Source organism: Neopsephotus bourkii, unplaced genomic scaffold (genome assembly GCF_033783945.1).
Source record: "Neopsephotus bourkii isolate Nb327-2 ecotype Australia unplaced genomic scaffold, CSIRO-AGI_Nbou_v1 NB_196, whole genome shotgun sequence".
NCBI lineage: Eukaryota > Metazoa > Chordata > Aves > Psittaciformes > Psittacidae > Neopsephotus > Neopsephotus bourkii.
Window position 1 is genome coordinate 18229887 of NW_026900709.1, and position 20948 is coordinate 18250834.

General features: G+C 37.9%; 1 protein-coding gene across 2 annotated transcripts; it reads left to right on the forward strand.

Annotated features, from left to right (window-relative positions):
* Nucleotides 1-7: 7 nt before the first annotated feature.
* On the forward strand, nucleotides 8-18456 carry SAMD8 (sterile alpha motif domain containing 8). 2 transcript variants are annotated; one of them, XM_061344247.1, is made up of 6 exons: nucleotides 8-177; nucleotides 8093-8697; nucleotides 10438-10533; nucleotides 11241-11358; nucleotides 11998-12148; nucleotides 13050-18456. In XM_061344247.1, the coding sequence occupies exons 2-6, from the start codon at nucleotides 8120-8122 to the stop codon at nucleotides 13352-13354; spliced, it is 1248 nt and encodes a 415-aa protein (XP_061200231.1). In that variant the 5' UTR covers nucleotides 8-177; nucleotides 8093-8119; the 3' UTR covers nucleotides 13355-18456. The 2 variants fall into 2 exon arrangements, with proteins under 2 accessions (XP_061200231.1, XP_061200230.1); XM_061344246.1 differs by lacking the exon at nucleotides 8-177 and adding an exon at nucleotides 1620-1697.
* Nucleotides 18457-20948: the final 2492 nt, after the last annotated feature.

Sequence of the window (20948 nt, forward strand, 5' to 3'; positions counted from 1 at the left end):
CGCGCTGGCGGCAGCCACTTCCGGCAGGGTGATGGGGTGGTGGCGGTGGCAGCCGCCGCCGCTGCTGCTGCCGTTGCCGCCGGAGCGAGGGAGGGCGCGCAGGACCCGCCGCCGTCGCTCTGGGGCTGGGAGCTGCGGCACTGCCACTTAGCGCTGCTGCTGCTGCGGCGGCGGCAGGTGAGCTGCGGGGCCGTGCGGGGTGGGCCGCTCCACTTCTGTCTTCCCCGCGGGAGTCGTGCGCCTCCCCGCAGCGGAGCGCAGAGATCCCCCGGGCCTTGGGAGGGGAGCCCGCTGTTGAGCGGCTCTGTCTCCGGGCTGCCTCCGCTGTGTGTGCGGGCTGCGGGCGGGCTCCGCGGGTCTCTGGAGGGGAAGGACTGCGCCGGTCCCGTAGCTGTGTTGTGAGAGACGAGTTGGGTTTGACGCAGGAGCGGGGGAAAAGCCTCTCGAATTGCCTGTTGTCGCTAAAATCCTGTGCAGCGTGGAGGTGCGGTCGCCACCCCGGGCGGGCAGACAGGCAGTCGACCGCAGAGCCCTGCGCTTTCGGAGCTGGCTTTTGAGGAAACCAGTTTGCTCAGACACTAAAAATCGTGCGTGTTTCTCGCTTAAGTTACTTCGTCCGCTGTGGGGCGGATGAAGTGGTTTAGTCCTGGTGCCTGGTTGTGTCGGTGTCGTTCTGAGCTTTGTGTATTTTCTATTCAACCGTGATCAGCAAGGAGAAAGCCTTGCTAGGAGACGGCGTGAGAGTGTGTCAGGGAGGAGGCAGGATCCGCGAGTGGGTCACACACCAGGTGGGTCGGGGCGTGCTGCTACTGTACAGGTCTGGGAAAAGAAGGAAATCGTTTGGGTTCTCGTTACTGCTTCAGCCTGCACAGGAAGCAGCTTACCTCTGGGAGTGATGCTTTGTGTCAGTCTTACGGTTTGGTAACGAAACAGTTGTACCAGGTCGAAACTGATATTCAGCTATCTGATTTTCTCTGCCAATGGTATAAAATTGGTGGGTTTCCTGGGAGCAGAGTATTTAGTTCTGAGTAAAAAAGTTTCTGAGCATGTAGGATTTGATAATTACAAAGTAAAGTGCTGTTACCCTGTTTGCATGCTTGCTCTGCGAGTTTCGGGATTAAATGGAGGAGTGTGGCTGTGTGGGACAGACTTTGTGTGAGTTTACGGCTTGAGTGTGCTCAGAAAGTTGAAGCTCTGTGGGAACAGTTATCTGCTCAGTGTCTCAAATCTACATCGCTAACATCTTAGATGGCCTTTTGTATTAGTGATTCACTCAATGATTGCTATTTAAAAAAAATAATAATTCAAAAGGGTGGGGTTGTTCAGCTCTGTAAGTTGATGGAAGAAGAGGCAAAGAAGAGGCAGTTTTAATGTTCATGTATGTATTGGTTTGTAACTGAAGTGGTTTCACGGTTTTGTATTTGATATTTCAGTTAGCAAAATTTGCTTTACAAAAACCCAGTGCACGTTTTGCATTGTAAAGTGACCATCCTATGACTTGATGGAAGATTCTACTTGTGCCACCTATGCTTCATTTCCAAAGAGCTCCCATGTGCAACTGGACATGGTGTCTGTACCACCTCCACAGAGCAGCTGTTCGTGCTGTGTTCTGGAGTAGCCTGAGCTCAGTGGGACATTTCCTGGCATTTAAGTGCCCCTCAGGTTTGGTAGGGGGTGCCTCTTGCTGGATATCAGAGGTAAGGAAATGGTTCTGGTCTTGTTCCTGCTTTGGCTTTCTGTGATTAAAAAAAAAGGTGGAAATAACTCGCAGGATTCGGGTGAAGTGATTTTTCTACCCAGTGGAAGGAAATTCTTTGGGAAGTTTCATAAGCTTTTTGTTGCACAAGTGCTACTTAGATGTGAAGGATACTTTCTGTGTATTTGTAAAGAGCAAGAATTTTGAATTATGTTGTTTGCTATTTTGTGTGATATTTTTGCTGACTGGTTGTGGTCTTTTTTTTAGTATAGAATTAAAAACACGGATTAGCCAAAAAGTTGCAGTCTTTTCAGGCTCTATACTGTCACTTTGCTTTGTGCAGAGCTCAGTTTTGCAGCCTGTTGAGCTGGTTGAGGTCCGTAAACGGTACTATTTTATAAATGTTTATTTGATAACCGTATAACATTTAAAACTCTTTTTATTTCTAATTTATTTTAGTGCCTCTAAATGAGGAAGGCTCATAGGTTTTTCACTAGACCAGAAAGGTCAGGTTGTAAATGGTTGTGGAGATTAAGAACAAACACAGTTTCACTTCAGATACTGTTAATGGAGAGTTTGTTCGTGTCCTCCTCTATTTCCATCCTAAGATGAGGGTGTGGGAAGAAAAGAAAGCAATAAAAGGGGAAAAGCAGACCTGAACTGTTTCACTGCTAAATTGTGTAAGGATAAAAGAGCAGCAGACATTCTGTTAGGAGATGGATATACTGTTTCTTGAAGTTGGAGGAACAAATACTTGACACTTGACATTTAGCATGTGAAATGTTCAAGGTCTTATACAAATATTAATGAAATACTGTGAATTACATCCTAAGAGAAGTGGTTGGAGTACTTGATCAGTTGTTTAAAAATCACTTGAGTGTGTCTTGAATTATGGTGGTAGGATAAAAAAATGTTTTGTTAGGTGGTTAGTAGATTAGGAGTTGAGCTGCTCTAAGTGTTCACTTGAGTGTAGTACAACCCATTTGGTTTAATGAGGTGTAAAAGTCAGGGAGCAGTTAGCTTGCTGCAGTATGTAACTGCCCTTAGTGGTTCTTAAGACAAATATTTTTAGCTTTCAGGAGGACTTTCTGTAGTAGCTGCTGTCGGTTTTGCATGGAGGTGTTCCAACATAAGGACTCTTCCAAGTATATGGAGCTTGTCTTTGATTTTTACAGTATCAGTTCTGTATTTTCCACAATGCAGCACTTCAGTAAATGATTCTTGAAAAGCATGTTTTCCTTGATGGTTTAAAACTTAAGACATGCAATAAACTAATTGAGTGTTACTAGGTGACATTTCTTATCTTACCTTAATAAATAGCATTAAAACGCTTGGGTACAGATAAAATACTGCTGATAATCTCAGTTACTAGAAATATTACTGAAACAACTTGACAGCAAAGTCACTAAAACTGAATGCAAGTTTTTCAGAGATCTTTCTGCATTTCAAATTACTGTATGCTGACTTCAGGAAAATACTTAGGCAGTTTTTCAGTCTCATGGTAGGTATTACGCTATATTTGATTAGTTTAATGTACAGCATGGTAGTTATTGTATTAAAAGCACTTGAAAATCATGTATTGTTTTTGCAAATGTTCTTTTTTTGTGTTTACAAGATACTGTGCTATATATGGTGGCATATAGAAGGTAAGGATGAAGTCACTGTATATTGTATAGCAATGAAACCTCTGGTGCTATTTGCTTAAAATAAGCACTGAAGAATAGAGAGTTTTCAGGAAGAGCAAGTTATTAGCTTCTGCCGCAAGTCAGCAGTGTCCAAGGCTTTTGATGCGTAAAAGGCAGCGCTGTATGTTCTTTGTCCAGCACAGCATTACTAAGTTGGTATGTGACAATAGTCGCCTTATTGCAGACTGGCCCAGCACATGTTTTTGTGTATGGATTTTTTGGTGCTGGGGAGCCCAAATCTGGATTTCACCCACATTGCTAACCAGCAGGCTTTGTACAGCAAAACTTTTCCCCTGAAATGGGGGATGTTGTGCTCCTAGCCTAGCAGACCCAGCGAAGGAGAGGCTGAGTTGGAGTTGCCTGTATTCGAGCTTCAGCTTGAAACCTTATGCAAAGAAATGGTGGTTAAACCACTTGATATCCAATAGTTTTTCCAGTGTTCTTCCTAAAATTCCTCCAAAGGATAGTGAGAATTGAGCTTGGGTGGGGGGGAAGTCAAGAGGCATGTCAGCAAAGAGAGCCACAGGTTTTCCCAGGCCCATGAGGGCAGGTGTTGAAGCAGTGACAGTCCTGGTAGTTTTGCACTCGTGTCTGGAATAAACAAATCCAGTCAGTGTTCCACTAACTGCTGCAGAGTAACTAGGATCTTACTTAACCCTTCAGCTATAGTTCTGGTGTAATCAAGTTTTGTTCCTGTAACAAGACTGCAGCCTAATGTTAGTGTGATATAATTGCTACTTCTGCTTGGATAGAGTAGTGGTAACAACTTTTTCCACATTTTTACCTCAGTATACTGACTCAAAGTCTGCATGCTAGGAAAGTTAGTACTTACTGGTTGACTGGCAGTAATTCAGTAGGGGAAGACATGATAGAATTGCATACAGTCATTTTGAAAGAGATTAATTTTCCATATTTAAATAGAAATCCAAGAAAAATATTGTGCTCATGACTAGGGTATACTCAGCCTCTCAGAAGCATCTCTTCTTAAAATGCCCTAACCAAATGGTAGAAATGTTCATGGCTTCTACAGTAACGTTTTTTTCTTCTAACAAAATAAGTACTTACACATACGTGCTTTTAAGTTCATATTCAGTTGTGTTCGTGGTCTTAATTAAAAGGCTGGGAAGGAAAAAGGGAAACAGGACACATGATACGTACTGCTGATGAGCTGACTAAGTATAACGTCACAGTAATCAACTAGCTAGCTAGAGATGTTGCTGATGTCAGGCAAAAAAAGTGTATTTTGCCTTCTGACGCTTAAGCTTTTGCTTGCTCTGTGTTACTCATGCATGTTATTCATCATTAAGTAATGTTATCCATTATCCGTTTTCACCAATGAAACCAGTAATGTAGAAGGCCAAGTAGTTACCAGTGCTGTTTTCTTTCAAAAGACAGGTATGGTTTTCTAGGTGGCTTGGTCTCATCTGCTCTGTTCGTCAGTCTTGCTTTGCAGGATCCTTAAGCTTAAAAAACTAATAGGAGCTGTTGGCACAGAGATCTCCATTGTATTCCAGGTGCGAAGAATTTGAGGTTAAGTGCTTTTTACATTTTAAGCTACAAAAGTGGAACTAAATGAGTAGTTTGAAGGAGAAGGCAGTTTCTGGGTTAAAAGAAATTGCCTTGTCATCAAAACTAATCTATTATGTTACTGTTGAGGCAAAATTAGCTACCTGCTGTGATCAATGATATGTTATTTTTTTTGTAAGTGCTTGTTTCTTCTTTTGATTTCTTTATCTTTTCCAGTTGGTTAGATGTCTTTGAGAGCATTAGAAAACAGGAGCAGGTCTATTCAGGTGCATCTTAAGGTTGATGTAGACTCTCCCAGGTCCAGCCCATTCATTAGTGACCTTTGATGAGTATGCTCATTCAGTGTTGTAAGGTTACTTCTATTGCATGTTTGGTAAGGGTTGGTTTTTATTCCCACAGTGCCAGATGAAGAAACCCTGGGCTGGTTACCTGGCTTGTGACAAATGGACAGAATCATTCTAGGTTAGGGAGGGTTTCCTGCCTTTGCCCTTTGCTTCAGTTAGAAGGCAAATCATAAGCTGAGTGTATTTTTGGTGAGTCTAAATTCACTGTTTTTGTAGAAAACTTCTGATTATTACAGTGTTATAAAATACACCATGATTAACTTTTTTTCAGTCATCTGTATTTCTGAGTAAGGAAAGCTTTAAATCCAGATGAGCAACTCAAGTTTTGTTTGCTTGTTTTACTAGATGTTTTGGATTTAGTGTGAGAATAATGGTGATAACACACTGATTAGTTCTTGCTAAGTAGTGCTGACCCTAATCAAGGACATTTTGGTTTCCTGTGCTCTACCAGTGAGGAGGTACACAAGAAGCTGGGATGGAGCACAGCCAGGATAGCTGACCCAAATTAGCTTAAGGGGTAGTCCATACCATAAAATATCATTCTCAGTATATAAACTGGGGAGGGGGGGTCACCAGGAGCCACCAGTAGCTGTTTGGGGATGGGCTGGGTATCTGCCAGTGGATAGAGTGACTGTATTATGCATCCCTTGTCTTTCTTGGATTTTATTCACCGCTCTCTTCTTTCATTATCTCCCTTTTTGTTGTTATTATTATTCTGTTTTACTTCCTTTCAATTACTAAACTGTTCTTATCTCAATCCATGAGTTTGGGTTGAGACTCTCATCCCCAGTCCACTGGGACAGGGTGGGGGAGTGTGCAAGCAGCTGTGTGGTACTTAGTTTCCGGCTGGGTTTAAACCACAATACTGGAGTAAAGTAAAAATATGTAGTAGCAAAAAAAAGTCAGTTAACTGATCACTAATTACAAATCAAATTTCATAATTTCTTTTGTTAATAGCTCTGTGAGCAAAGTAGTTGTTAGAGTTGTCTTGAGCCAGACTTTCAGAAATAGTAAAATAACGTAGAAATGAAAAAATACTGTTTCATATGGAGAAGGAAAAGTGCAGTAAATGCAGAGATTCTAGTAGTGGTTTATGGTTGTTTTGGCAGCTGTTTAAACCAAGATATTAAAGGTTATAGACATATTGACCATATATGGAGTTTTGACAAATTAAAACTATGCATTAAGTACATGCCATTAATATACAGTCAACTCAAGAAAGTGTATCTTCAGAAGTATTGCTCCCATAAATCTTTTCTAAGAGCAAGTTTGATCCGTGCACTTATTTTCTTCTGAACTATTTCTTTTGCACTGCTGGGAAATATCGTTGGCCAAATTGAATCTTCTCTAATAGAGAATAAAATAGGATGCGATCCTATTATAAGCTGGAAGAAAAAGTTTCATCCAATAATTAGGAGAAGAGCTATTTCTAACAGTAAGAGGTACAGTATCACTTTAAAGAGAGAAGTGAGAGGAAAATGCGCCTGGTTTTGGAAGAGCTATGCCCCTGAAAAAGATATACACTTGTGTTGAATATTCATGATGGGTTTGAGTACCTGTTCACTGTATACAGAAGCTAAATAATAGATTAAATAGATCGTTTCCTTCTTTTCAGTCTGAAAACCTTGAGTAATGTACGTGGCATTAGTGTGTTGTACTGTCTTGTATTTTCTGAGATCTGGTTACCATGATTGAAGCATGCTAGTTAATTGGGCTTTTTTTGAGTACAAAGGAAAAGTTGTGAAATGGTAGCTGTTTCTTGGATGGTAGCTGTACATAAGCCACCAAATATAAATTATGCACAAATCCATTCTGTACTGCTGTAGGTCTTAAATATTGGATAAGCTTTTTATTACTTTGACATCACCAGTAACCCTTTCAAGTTTTTCTGTGTATTCCACATAATGTTCTGTGGTTATATTTTTGTCTGGTGGTTGTTCTAAATTGTTCTGGTGACTTGACACCTCCAAGTAACTAAAATGTTCCTGAGATGTCTTGCCTTCATCAAACAATGTACTAGAGTCAAGAAAGCAGTTATTGAGAAATCTGTATCAAGACAAAAAGTATTTTCTGGCATTTATGTGTTATCTATTACCACATTACTTTTGAAGATACTTTGGAATTAAAGCTAATGCTTAATTTTTAGTAATGTTATTTGGAAAGCTGAATATTTTAAAGTATTTGCAATATAATAAGCGTCTAAATTACCGAGATCAAACAAAGTTATAAATGTGATGACTGCACGATCAGCATATAACTAAGATGCCTCAGATCCATATTATTGTAGATATCTAGTCTTGGGTTTACTGGGGAGGGGCTTCGGGGGAAATGTCATGCCAGCAAAGCTTTGCTGTATATTTTAAAACAGTGGAATGTATTGGACCTGTAATGTATTATTTAAGCTTTAATATAGTTTTATGTGGTTGCTGGCTATACTTTCTTGCTTAGTTTATGAACTACAAACAGTGGAAGAGACTAATGATTAAGCTGGTGTTTAAAAAGAGTAAACTTTGTTTTCCATCTCCTGGTGCAATTAATAAACTCAATTTATTTTAACAAAATAATAATTAAAAAAAGCTTAATAAATTAAGCATTTTGGTAGCTTTAAATTTCTATTTAGGAACAAGTGAGATAATCTTAGTGTAGCTTTGTGTGAATATAAAATGTTTTACAAGCATTTTTATATTACTTACCTAATTAATTATATGTCTGGTTTTTAGCTGGCTCTTCTGTAAAAAACCTTTTGCTAATTAAGCATCTAAAGTAGCACAAAATACATTGGCATTTTGTTAAGCTTTGCTAAATATTCAGGTCTTGTCTTTTTCTCCAATATGTAACAGGTCAATTTTATTGGCATATAGAGAAGGATGATGGCAGGCAGTAGCCAGCTTTGCATTCAACGTTGGACTACCAAGAACGTGGCCAAGTGGCTGAAGGAAGAAGGCTTCTGTGAATATGTGGATGTTTTGTGCAATAGACACAGGCTAGATGGAATTACGTTGCTGACACTTACTGAGTATGATTTACGATCCCCTCCTTTGGAAATCAAAGTCCTGGGGGATATCAAAAGGCTAATGTTGTCCATACGCAAACTACAGAAGCAACATATTGATGTCCTAGAAGAGCTGGGTTACAACAGTGATAGTCATGTTGGCACAGGCCCAAGTGTTGGTTTGCTACAGGGCACAGATTGGTTTTGTAATGGTGAAGTACCTCGGGACTATGATGGACCAATTACTGACTCAAATGGTGATCAGTATCAATATGCAAATGGAAAAAACAAGCACTCTACACGAAGACTGGACCCAGAATATTGGAAGACAATTTTAAGTTGCGTGTATGTCTTCATAGTGTTTGGCTTTACATCATTCGTTATGGTTATAGTACATGAGCGAGTACCTGACATGCAAACCTATCCACCTCTACCAGACATATTTCTAGATAGGTAAGAAATTTTCCTTTAAAACAAATAGTAAATTGATAGTTAAAATATAGGCTGTCTTTTCTTCATTCTTAAAATTTCATGTCCTCTTGCAGATGTCTCTGAGAAATAGTAATTGGACTGTACTGAACCCTTCTACTAAGATTGAAATATGCATCAATTAGATACAGAGATTTAGTCTTGCTTAAGGGAAAATAATTTGAGCTGTTGATCTGACTTATATATATTTAATTCTACATCTTTAGCTAATCACAACACAGGCATTAATTTGTTTAACCTCTCATTCTAGTAGAAAGGGTGATGGTCAGCTGGCATAGATAAGCAGCCATATGCTTTTTCTGAAATCCAAGTGCTGCTATGAAGCCTAACTTGTCTTAATATATTCAACGGAGGAATACTTTGGTCTGCTAGTGAGCAAGAAGTTGAAAGGGAATAGCATAGATAGTGTATTTTTGCTGTCTCCCTGCTGTCAATTTTTTTAAAATGGTTTAGGGAGACTCTGAAGTAGACTGAATAGACCAGTATCTTTTTTAACTGTAGAGTATCTGTGTACTAAAACAGTGTTGTGACTTACACAGGAACCACTCCTTTTTAAAGAAAATATTTCACTTCAGGCAAAAAAGAGACACAGTAGCAAAGGTGAAATTTAGTCATTGACTACAGATTTAATAGAGGATAAATGCTGCCTTTGAGGAAGTATACTTGCACCATAGAGGGCTTATTGCCTAGAGGGTTCTGAAAGACAAGACAAACTGGTTAAGAGTTCAGTCTTTGTGATCTTCTTATTACTGCCAGTAATTTCTATTTTCATTAATGGTCTTCATGATGCCAGTAGAAGTCTAATCTTTCAAATAAGTGTGCAGAATCCCAAGTAAATGTAGATATAATTCAGCAAGTGGAGAGAGAACATGAGCTATGGCATTACTGGGTTTTGTTCACAGGGCACTACCGTGGTATTCAGTGGGCAGGAGGATGGGGAGGTCGGAAAACAGCAGCTTGCAAAACAATATGAGAAGATTACTACAAAGCTAGCATTTGAGCAGTACTTTGCTGCCCCTTTGTATCAGGGAAAACACAAAGCTAGGAGGAACAGCCTCTCTTGAAATCTGTTGGTCTGTATTTTGGTGAGTTTGTGGAGTGGAAATTGTTACTGGTGTCACGTGTCTGCAGGAAAGTCCTAAATTTCTTGACAAGCAAGGCCAAAAGACTGCGTATAGTGGTTATCACTGAGATCTAACTTTAGAAACAAGTTTTATTTTTTCCTAATGCTTTTCTATGTTGTTTGGCTTTGTCACAAGTGTTTAGGATTTTAGACTTTGCAGCATTTCATTAATTGTGTTGACATGACATTCTTGCAAACATAAGCAACATAATTGACATGATGCAAGTTTGTGTCAGAATGAAAAAGCCTGTTGGGAAACAATGGTAGAGGAGCACATCCTCTGAGTAAATCGCACATGTAAATTAAGAGAGCGTACTAGTGATTTTGTTTGACTTAGTGAATTATTTGTAAATGTCTGCTGAAAATAATTATTAGAAAGGAGATAATTAAAAATTAAGTAAAATTCTATTTCATTCTGTTTAACAAAATAATTTTTGGATGTAGTTTAAACTCTTGTCAGATTAATGCAAGTTAGTTTTGTAGTTAGAACTTTATATGCTTTTATTCTCAATACTGAGACTAGAAATAAAAATCAAGCCTTTGTATTAAGTTAACTTCCTTGCTTCATCTTTTTTTGTTAGCGTCCCTAGAATACCATGGGCTTTTGCTATGACTGAAGTATGTGGTGTAATTCTTTGCTACATTTGGCTGTTGGTTCTTCTGCTTCATAAACACAGGTACAATATATAAAATTCGAATTAACTGATACTTTGATTCAGAGAAAGGACTATAATAGAAAGTTGTGATGATTGTTTAAGATTTCCCATTCAGTAGGGGTATTACAAGCTTCTAATATGTCCCGGTTAAAAAATGGGTTAGGGAGGATTTAATCAAGAATGGTCACTTGTGAAACTTACAAAGGAATAATCTGAATTTACTTTCCTACCAAATTTATATGTACTTTCTTTCAGAACGTAGGTATTTCAGAGAGCTGCCTGTATATACCCTCGTACTCTTAACAATTTTGTATATAAGAAAATCCTATGGGAATGAAATTCAACAAGATGACTGAGCTGGCCTAGCAGCTTGCTGTCATGCATATTTTTAGTTAAATTTTTACCAGTTTGTTGATTTTTATCAGTTTGCCAGCAGCAGGTGTGAGCGCCAAAGCTAGAACAAGTGTAGCTGCAGAGGAGTGGAGCCTATACCTTTTGATGACAATAAGCTTGCTACAGTGTCTCTCCCTGTCATATGAAACCATTACAGTACTACTTTAAAAAAATTAGGATTAAACAACAAAATTACTGTGAAACTTGCAGTAATGATGACAGGACTGTATGGGATTAATTTGGGATGTGGGGAAATGTTTTCATCATAACCTTTCTGATTTAAAAAATACAGTATATTAGGATTGTTGCAATCAATTCCTATGTACTTTCCCCAGATCTATACTTCTGCGAAGGCTGTGCAGCCTCATGGGGACAGTATTCTTATTACGCTGCATTACAATGTTTGTTACCTCACTGTCTGTGCCAGGCCAGCACTTGCAGTGTACTGGAAAGGTAAAAACTTAAAATACTTTAAATAATTTTTTTTTTTCATATATATATATATAATTAAGATTGGTGTGACCATAATGTTGATGTGTGTTTGTAAGAGCACTGATGTTGTCTTCTGTCCCACTTATTATGGAATGCCTAATTGTTAATTTCCATTGTCCTTGGGAGTCTTAGAAGCACTTGCTACTTTGGAGAGGAGATAGTTACTTGGGGAGGGGTGTTGAGATGTATTTTACAATGTAAAGTGGAGAGAGTACATTGGAGAAGCATGCATTTGAGGTACTGACTTCATGAAGAAAATGCTGAAAGTGGAGTAATTGCATCTGTGTCTTATTGGATGCTAAGAAAAAAAATCCCCTCAAACCCTTTTATTATTTCACCCCTTCTAATAAGGGCTGTTCTATAGAACATGGGATTTTGTGGTTTTATCTGAACCTCTAGTTAGAAGAGGGTTGAGCTGAATATATTGGAAATTTGACAAGGATGCATTGGGAGGTTGATAACCTGCATTTTAATGAAAGACCTATAATAAATACATGATAAATGTATTAAATAGGCATAGTGTTATAAAGCTGACTTTCAAGACAACTGCTCAGGAAGTGGGGTTAGAACATAGTAAATGTTAATATTGCTGTCTTTCAGTTATATGGCAATGTTTGGGCAAAACTCCAGCGGGCATTTGCAATATGGAGTGGCTTTGGCATGACTCTGACTGGAGTACACACGTGTGGAGATTATATGTTTAGTGGCCACACTGTCGTCCTGACGATGCTCAACTTCTTTGTTACAGAATGTAAGTACAGAGCATCAATACTTAAGTCCTTAAGTTTTAAGAATATGGGCTGCTTGCTGTCAACCAAGGGTACAAGAGTACAAATACTTAAATGTCCTTAAGTATTAAGAGTATCTGGTGCTTGACCTCCTCAAAAAGTTCAGGGTGTGACATTTAAGCAAACAAATAAAAGTAAAATAGCTGTGCCCTTTCTCAGGTTTAAGACAGTTCACTTACAGGCAGGAAAGGAACAGCACCTAGATTAATGGAGAGATGAATAGGGCACATTTGAAAGAACACCTGAGCCAAGAAAATTAGAAAGGCTTTCTAGCTTGCTAATGAGACAGTACTAGGGAAGATACCTACGATTGTCTGTTCATGTACACTTCCCTACATATCTGACACTGACCCCTGTTAGGCAGAATACCTGGCTGTACATTTAAAATAATCGATAAAGACAAACTACCAAACCTCATAATGAATGAGAATATATGAAACAGTAGTGTTCTGTAAATACAAGGTGTGATTTGATATGTTTTGAACAGGGTTATGTGTTTTACGTTTTTCCCCTTAGTTCATGGAGAAAAAATGTGATTTTCATTAAAAGAAGTTGGTTGAACAAGGAATTCTGCTTTGTGTAGTCCTAAACCATTTTAGGATACTCTGTTCATCCATAAATGCTTAATAGCTGTATTTATAAATGAAGTTATGAAGTGATAAGACATTTATGATTTGTGCCATTGCTTTTGTTGGCTTTATTGAACCTGTAGATTTAAACAATATTTCCACATGGAAACAGTAAGTTCATCGCATTTTTGGATGAAAAAATTTGTAGAAAACCTTGAAATATCTAGGCCTGGATTTCATAATGACCCATATTTTTTGAGACATTCAAGGTTAGTTGTTTTCTGTTTTCTTCTAGATACACCAAGGAGCTGGAACTTCTTGCACACCTTGTCCTGGGTCCTGAATCTCTTTGGAATCTTCTTCATTTTGGCTGCACATGAACATTACTCTATAGATGTCTTCATTGCCTTTTACATCACTACAAGACTCTTTTTGTATTACCATACATTGGCTAATACTAGAGCATATCAACAGAGTAGGAGAGCAAGGATCTGGTTTCCTATGTTTTCTTTTTTTGAATGCAATGTTAACGGTACTGTTCCCAATGAGTATTGCTGGCCTTTTTCAAAACCTACGATACTGAAAAGATTGATTGGCTGAAGAGTGTGTAGGTCAGTTCAGATTTTTATGAAGCAGTTAGGACTAAGATCCTACAAGGCTAGTGGTGGTGGGGGGGGAAATGTTAAGTAGTAATTTTCACTCTGTGATCTCCTCCCCTTTGTCTTTGATTCTTAGCCATAAGATGGTGTTCCCACACTTCACAGGGCTGTGTTTTGTTTTCTTGTTGCTAAAATAGAAAACAGTGGGGACTGGGGACTGGTAAAGGCTATCAGTGAACCATGAATATAAACCAGAATACTGTTACCCTTAGTAAAGTTCTTTGTGAATGTTTATGTAACTTTAACCTCAAATATGTGCTTGTACTGAATATAATGGGGTTTTTATTTACAGGTCCAAATAATCTCTGTTACTTGACATGCCAGCCTTTACATTTACTTACTAAAAAATTAGAACTTCCTGAAGACTTTCTTTTAAAAATCATAAATGTAATTTTCAAAACAAACTCTGTTTATACTTAAAGATTGAGGAGTGCTGTGTCATAAAGAAGAAAGCAGTATTGTTTCTTGCTCAAAGGGTCTCTTAACTGTTAGATAACAAGTCTTAAAGTATAATCAACAGTATAAATGGTCTGCATACCGGTTGCCAAAAATGAAAGTCTGCCTTGTGACTATGCAGTGATAATGTTTTATTTTAATGAGAGCTTATTTAGTCTAGTCTATCAATGTGTCTCTATGGTTATTCTAGCACTTGGAAGTTTTCCCTTTTGTGTTTAAATAAATGAGTGAAAGTAAATACTACATCTACTGAAAGTAAAGTTAATTTAGCATTAGGGAGTTTAAAGCCACAAAATAACTTTTGTGTGGTTTTAATTGCTTTATATCCAAACCTGTGCATGTTTTTTAGGAGCAGCTCTTTAACACTGAAAAACCAGAAAATTTATATTCATATATCTTACTGTCCCATAAATGGGTGGGGAAAATGCATGTAGTAACTCTTTCAAGAAAAGTAATAATAGTGAGTATTGGAAATAGTGGTCATATTGATGTATGTTTTAGCACTCTGATGTCAACAATATGGTGAATATCTCTGGATATATATACATGGTATATTTGCTTATTTATATAAACACACAGAGTATATGTTCTTCTAACAAGTATGGAAAGAGACTAGTTCTTAAGTTGCTCATGTACTGCACTGAAAGCTAAAAGTACCATAAGCAGTTGAGTTTTGGTTGTTATAAAAAGATCCCCAAACACAAACACACAAAATCCCGAACACAACAACATACCTCCCAAACCCAGTCTCTGAGTCTGTAATGCATAAGCAAGGTTCACAGAGTTTGTAATCTCTTATTCAGTCATTTGTAAGGGGACAATACTAATGTTGTCTGTAAAGGCTTGAAATCAGATTAATGCTAAATGAAAATTTCCAGGTAAATGGTGCAAATTATAAAAATGGTGCAGGCCTTTTAATTTGGTCTTATGTTACTTTTTTAACCTAATTTAGCTCCTATTCCACAGAGCAGTTGTACATCTTAGAGTATCTCTGTATTGAGCACACATACATTGTACTACTCTGTAGACTTTTCTATTTCTAACATTCCAATTTTTAAGCAAAATTTCAGGTTTAATACTATATTATTCAATCTGCCATAGACTGATGGCTCTTGCCATCCAAACTGGGGGAGTATGCTTACACTTAAGAAAGAAATGAGAAAATATTCTGAAAGGTTTGAAGACTTCATTTGCTGTTCTTACCTTTCTGATTTCAGAAAGTCAATCTGAACATTCCTCTTGAGACTTTATAGAAGAGCTCTATTTGTTAATTACTCGCCTTTTCAGTGCACACACAGTTATGAATACAGTTGGTTTTTTAACTCTAGGAAACATCTGTTCTGATGAAGTGCAGAATTCTATTCTGAATTACAACATGTGGTGAGGTATGCACTTAAACTTGCAAAGCTCTTGATTCAGAAAAGAGCTATGGCAGTGCTAACTGGCGTAGCCGTGTCTAAACTGAAAAATTAATTTCCAACTTAGACATGGAGGAGAATTTTCAAGTACAGCCCAGTGTAACAATGTTTACATAAAGTAAGGCTATCATTTCAGTACTATTTTTTAATGAAGTTCATACAGTTGAAGCATAAAACTTCTCTCTTTGTTCTAATTTAATTTTTTAAATTCTGTTAAGTAAATCCATGTTTTAAATCAGTATTGCCTATCAGTTCTTTTTAAAGGGAGCTTATTCTTTTGTGCTGATTCCCTTGATGTTAAATATCCAAGTCCAAGGTAAGTAACAAGACACTGGTTTTGTGAGCATTGAAGTGAATTAAAAGATTGTCAGGATAATTGCCCTCTTCAATTTTGGAAGTTCATTTGTCTGTCTGTAAACATGCAAGAACAACGCTTGAAATTGATTGATATAGGATGGGAAAATCTGATCTAACAAGCAAAAGAGTGCAGGTCAGTCTGTAAAGTTGGCAGTGTAAGCTTTTTGTTAATTAAATGGAAACCAGTTGCAAGTAACTGACAGGCTTAAAGTTCTTTACCTCCTTTTTCCGGAGTCAGTGTTTTAAAAACGTTGCTGTTTCTCTGTTGCTGACAAGCGCTTTTAAGTAAAGGCAGCAGAGCATCATTTGGCCTTGGATTTAATTCTAAGTATGTTCAGGGCTCTCCTCCTCCCTTTTGTTCATGCACCAGTCTTTTTGCTGTCCTTTGATTTGCTGCATGTATTTTGTGTAAAGTAGCTTTCTGTGGCCTGTGGGAGCACACACATAATCTGAATTCAGAGTAATTAATGAATTACTGCATTATGTCAGGAAGTACAAGCGTCAAACATTAGTCTAGTACTACAAAGTGCACAATCTAATCAAGTAGAAAAGTCTTAATTGAATAACTCTGGATATAAAAAGGAAGGGGAGGATCACTTTTTTTTTTTTTAATTAATTTAGCAAATCTGGTAATGTTTGAGACTTGACAATAGTCTTAAGTTTTTCCCTATTATTACCAGTTTGGGGATTTGTATACACATACCTGCAAGTGGTAGACACATAGGCGCTCCCCCCTCCTCTTTCTTTTTATGTTGTATCTTATGATACATCTTCTTATAAAGCTTTCCTAAACTTTTTGCCTTTAGTTTTTCCTTTCTAAAAGATCTCTTAAACTAGTGGTTTTATAACATTACACCTGCATACAGAAATTAGACTTTAATAGATGTGGGTTTTAGCAAGTTGTGATTACACTGACAAAAGCTTACGGAAGGATCTTTAAGCAAGGTTTCTCTAACTGTTCTTGAATAATATAGAAAGTTTCCATATATGCTAATTAACTTCATGTCCTCTGGCAAAAAATATAACACAAAGTATTGTTACAGAAATGTAGATAGGCTGAAAGTATTTAAATGTCCAAGACTAGCAGGAATTGGATCCTGCAAGTATATTGCCTGTGATGAAGCAAATTATATGCTTAACTTTAAGCAATCACTACATACTCTTGACTTCAGTAACAGTTACCATTGTTGAGTTTAAGCATTTTCTTGGATAAGGGCAAGTGCGTGCTGTATGTGATATACTCTACAGTAATGGGAATAGGTAGTGTTACTTTCTTTTGGGTCTTCCACTCTCCAGTCTGCTGTAGAGGAAAACATTCCAGTAGAATTTCAAAGACATTACTACTTAACTGGGTTCTGAGAAAATAAATCTGGGAAGAAGGGGGGGGGGGAATGCATCAAAATCTTGATAGCTGCTTGAAGAAGCAAGAGCCAGTTAAATGATTAAATAAAACGGGTTTTTTTTTTTGATGCAAGTATGTTAAATAAGGTTATTTAGAAGGATTGAAACCCTTCAGTGAGGATAAAAGCACGGGTTCCTGTAATCTTTTCTGTATGGCTGTGCCTCAAGTGCCAAAAAGTGTTGAAGGGAAGGAGGGAAGGTTTAACTTGGATGTCAGTACAAGTCTTTTGCAGCAGTTGGTATCTCCTTGGGTTTTAAGCAGCGCTTCATAGTGCTATGCTTGTTTGCTACTATTTAGCTACTGGACAAAAGTACACTAGGTTTTCAAGCACCAAAACTATTGTGGAGCTGAGTTCTAATCAATAAATACACATTTGAAGAAGTGGCAGATGTCGGGGGGGAAGAAAGTATGTTTTGCGGACCTGGAGAATAACAAAATTAACCTATAATAACTGATAGGTTTTCATCCTATCCATGTAATTTCTACTGAAGAATTTGCAATAATCTACAGATAATATTGATTCTTCTGGGTTTTTTTAAAATAATTAGTGTACTTTTGTAGAAACTTGACCTATAGCTACAGAAACCATAGTCTTGTCAAGATGGAAATACATTTGGCAGAAGTCATAGCAGTGAATCATTTTACCCTCTGAATTGTTTTATGCATTTAGACTTTACCAGTCAAGGGTTAATTGATAGACCACTGATTATACAGATTACTATTTCTGATGTATCTTTGATATCATCACCATTCTAATTGAAACAGGTTTTTTTTGGGGAAAAAAAAAAAGTGCTTTGGAGTGAACCTACTGGTGTATTGTTCATTATATGAAGAAAACCACCAAAAAGACCCTCACAACCCCTCAAACACTATAGTATCATGAACACTGAACTTCCCATATGGCAGTATCCTGCATACTTAGTATTTGTATCTTAAGAAATTTGCAGTGAGTATCACGTATGTAATTCAGTGACATGGACTTTTTAAAGCCCATTTGTAATAAAGTGTGTAAGAACTTAAGATGACAAATGTGGAGCACAGTAACCTGACCTATTAGCCCAGTGACTGCATAGTTAGAATAAGTCTAATTTAATTTTGCTCTTTCAATTTAGTTTTGCAAATAGAATAAATTTGTCAAATGTAAGAAACCACTAACTGCATTGTACGTGGTACTTAAGATAGTAGGGATGTAGAAACATGGCTTTCCACACTGAACGGTTACTTCAATTTTGTTTTGACAGAGAAAATAGTATTACCCTAATGGCTAGAAGGTATGCCAGGGAAGTTTACTGTAAATAAGTAAATATTGTTTTGATTCTAAACTCAGATTGAATTAATATATTGTTTTATATCTTTGTTGTATTAAAACATATTTAAAAGTACTAAAATAAAATATTTGAAAGATGACAAGTGTTTGTTTTACGTCATGTCTAAAATGATGGCTCTCTATCTCTGTTAGCATTGTGACCGTAGGCATATACCTGAGTGATCTCTGATTCAGAATGGTTTTTCCTCAAAGCTCTGTTTTACTGGTGTGAAAATGCATGCTGCATAATGCCTATATCAGGGTGCAGGATGTTTTTGCCAGTTGTAATTTGTTTTGGCAAATTACTTACATATTTTTGTTATTGAGTTGTTGGAAAATGCATTCCATCTTGTAGGATGTCAGTCAAGTATGACAAGGGTTTTCAAAGACTTCAGCTGAAGTAACTTTAATGGCTCTGGGTATTGGTGCTGAATAGCGTTACAGTAAATCAACAGGCTCTAAAAACTTGGGAAAAACTGTGAAAGAGTAAAGGTAGCTTCTGAAAACTTAATCTTCTAATGTGTTTATGTTAGGCTTGTTGTTTTCAGTCACATATTTCAGTCATCTGAAATGCATGAAAGAATGTACACTTACTCTTATGGAGAAACTTGAGCAGGATACCAGGTATGCTGTGCGCCCTGGAGCTGCATGTTCATATTTGCAAATGGCAGTTTTGAAATTATTTTGTGATCTTAATCTAGCTGAAACATTCTTTGATGAGGATGAGCCAGGTAAACTTAATGTACTGAAACATTAGGAAGTTTTTCATTTACCTCCCTCAATGATAAAATCTCAGTCAATATATAATTTAGATGAAAAATCCTGAGTGTGAAGCCCTTCTTCAGTGTAACTTTTTTTTACTAATCAGTTGTTAAAGACCAGATTAAAAAAAGAAATGCGTGCATCAGTACATCTTAAAGAAAGGCAGAGGGGGAAGCAAAAGCAGTAAGGTTCAGTGTACCTGTTGCAGACTATGTGATCTTTGTTCTGATATTCTGGGAAGCAGCAGATTGTGTTCTAGGCAACTTTAAGCAAGTATGTGCCTTGTGTGTTGTAAAACAGATTGGGAAGACTTCCAGGGAAAATAGCTGCCTGCATCCCAGAATACGTGGCACTACTGCTTAGAGAGACAACCTTTGAATAAAAAAAAAATAATCTTTCCCCTCAGCAATACCTTGCACTTCTCTGTGTTACTGCTACAGAGATAGAAGTAGTTACTATCTGTAACGAAGACATAAAACGGGATCTATGTAGATGGGCTTAAGTTTGGTGTTAAAATGCAGGTAAAACACCTCTCTCTACCCTACACTCTTATTTGATAGAATATGGGGATAATTAACTTCAGATTGTCCTTCTTGGACCATTTGTTCTAATATAATTTGAGACAACACCCCTAAAACAAAAGGGGCAGAGGGCAAGAATAGACAGCAGCAGACAGCATTTGCTATTCTTATTGTAGCACTGAAAGAGGGTGTTCAGTAAACTTAAAGAAAACCAATTAATTTCATGGATCCTGTGAAGGAGAGTGGAGTATGGAGCTTGGGAGGTTTACCAAAACATATTCATGGTTCAAATTACTTCAGGATGTTGGGGGGGGGGGGGGTGTGTGCAAAGCAAAGAAGTTAAGATTTCTGTATTTTAACAGCACTTTCTAAAAGACTCCTTAGTGGGTTTGTTGGTTTTTTTTTTTTTAATATTGGGGAAGGCTTGTAATACTGAATGCATACAGAATAATAACCTGATATGGCTGTTGCTCATACACGCAGATAAATTGTTGCATATCACAAACCTACTTTGTGCACGCTTCTGCCAGGAACAAGGTGAGTGATGTTCTCCCCATCCTCCTGTGCTCTGAGGTAAGCACAAGCTGTGCTTCCTGTTACGATGGAAAGCAAAGGAGGGTAAGTAGGTCCTGCCTGAGGAACGGGGATATGGCCTTCAGAAGCTCACTTGAATTGTTTGCATGAAGTGGCGGTTTGACCTAGAAAGAAGAGCCACAGTTATGGGGAGAGAAGGCAATAAACCCATGAAGCACTAGCTCCAGCTTCTGTAAAACCACAAATGTTATTTTGCACCAGATCAGGCTCTGGCCAAACAAAACTGTAGTCAATGCCCAAACTGGGCCTAGATTTCAGCCCTTATTTTGCTTCTCAGTAGGTCTCAGTGCTATCTTAACAAGCTCTGCATTTTCTTAACTCTTGGTAACTTCATCAAATGTGCCTGATGAGTGACTGCAAGGTGTGTTGTCCTGCCCAGCACCCCAGGATAAAATAGTAATCCACGGTATTACAGGGGGAGCTGCTGGCTGATACCAGTGTTTATGAAGAGGAAAGCAAACTAAGTTTGTTAGCCAAATGCTTTAATGAGGTTGCCAAAAAGTGATCCGATCTGTGAGTAGCAGAGGGTTGCAGAGTACCCGACTGAAGGCTCTACCTCCATTTGTGTCCTGTCTACTAAAAATAGCCACCCTGGCTAATGCCAAGGGGTGTAACAGCCCCTCATGTGACAATGACAAGCCATCAGTCATGAGACTGGAAATGCCTAGAAATGTTTGCTCTCCTGCAGGCTGCATTAAGTAAGCAAGAGGAGACTGCAG

Excerpts from the sequence above, each read along its gene's own strand:
- SAMD8 (XM_061344247.1), top strand. The coding sequence starts at position 8,120 with ATGATGGCAGGCAGTAGCCAGCTTTGCATTCAACGTTGGACTACCAAG. Across the intron at positions 11,359-11,997 it reads ACTTGCAGTGTACTGGAAAG|TTATATGGCAATGTTTGGGC; the intron begins GTAAAAACTTAA and ends GCTGTCTTTCAG. Across the intron at positions 12,149-13,049 it reads CAACTTCTTTGTTACAGAAT|ATACACCAAGGAGCTGGAAC; the intron begins GTAAGTACAGAG and ends GTTTTCTTCTAG.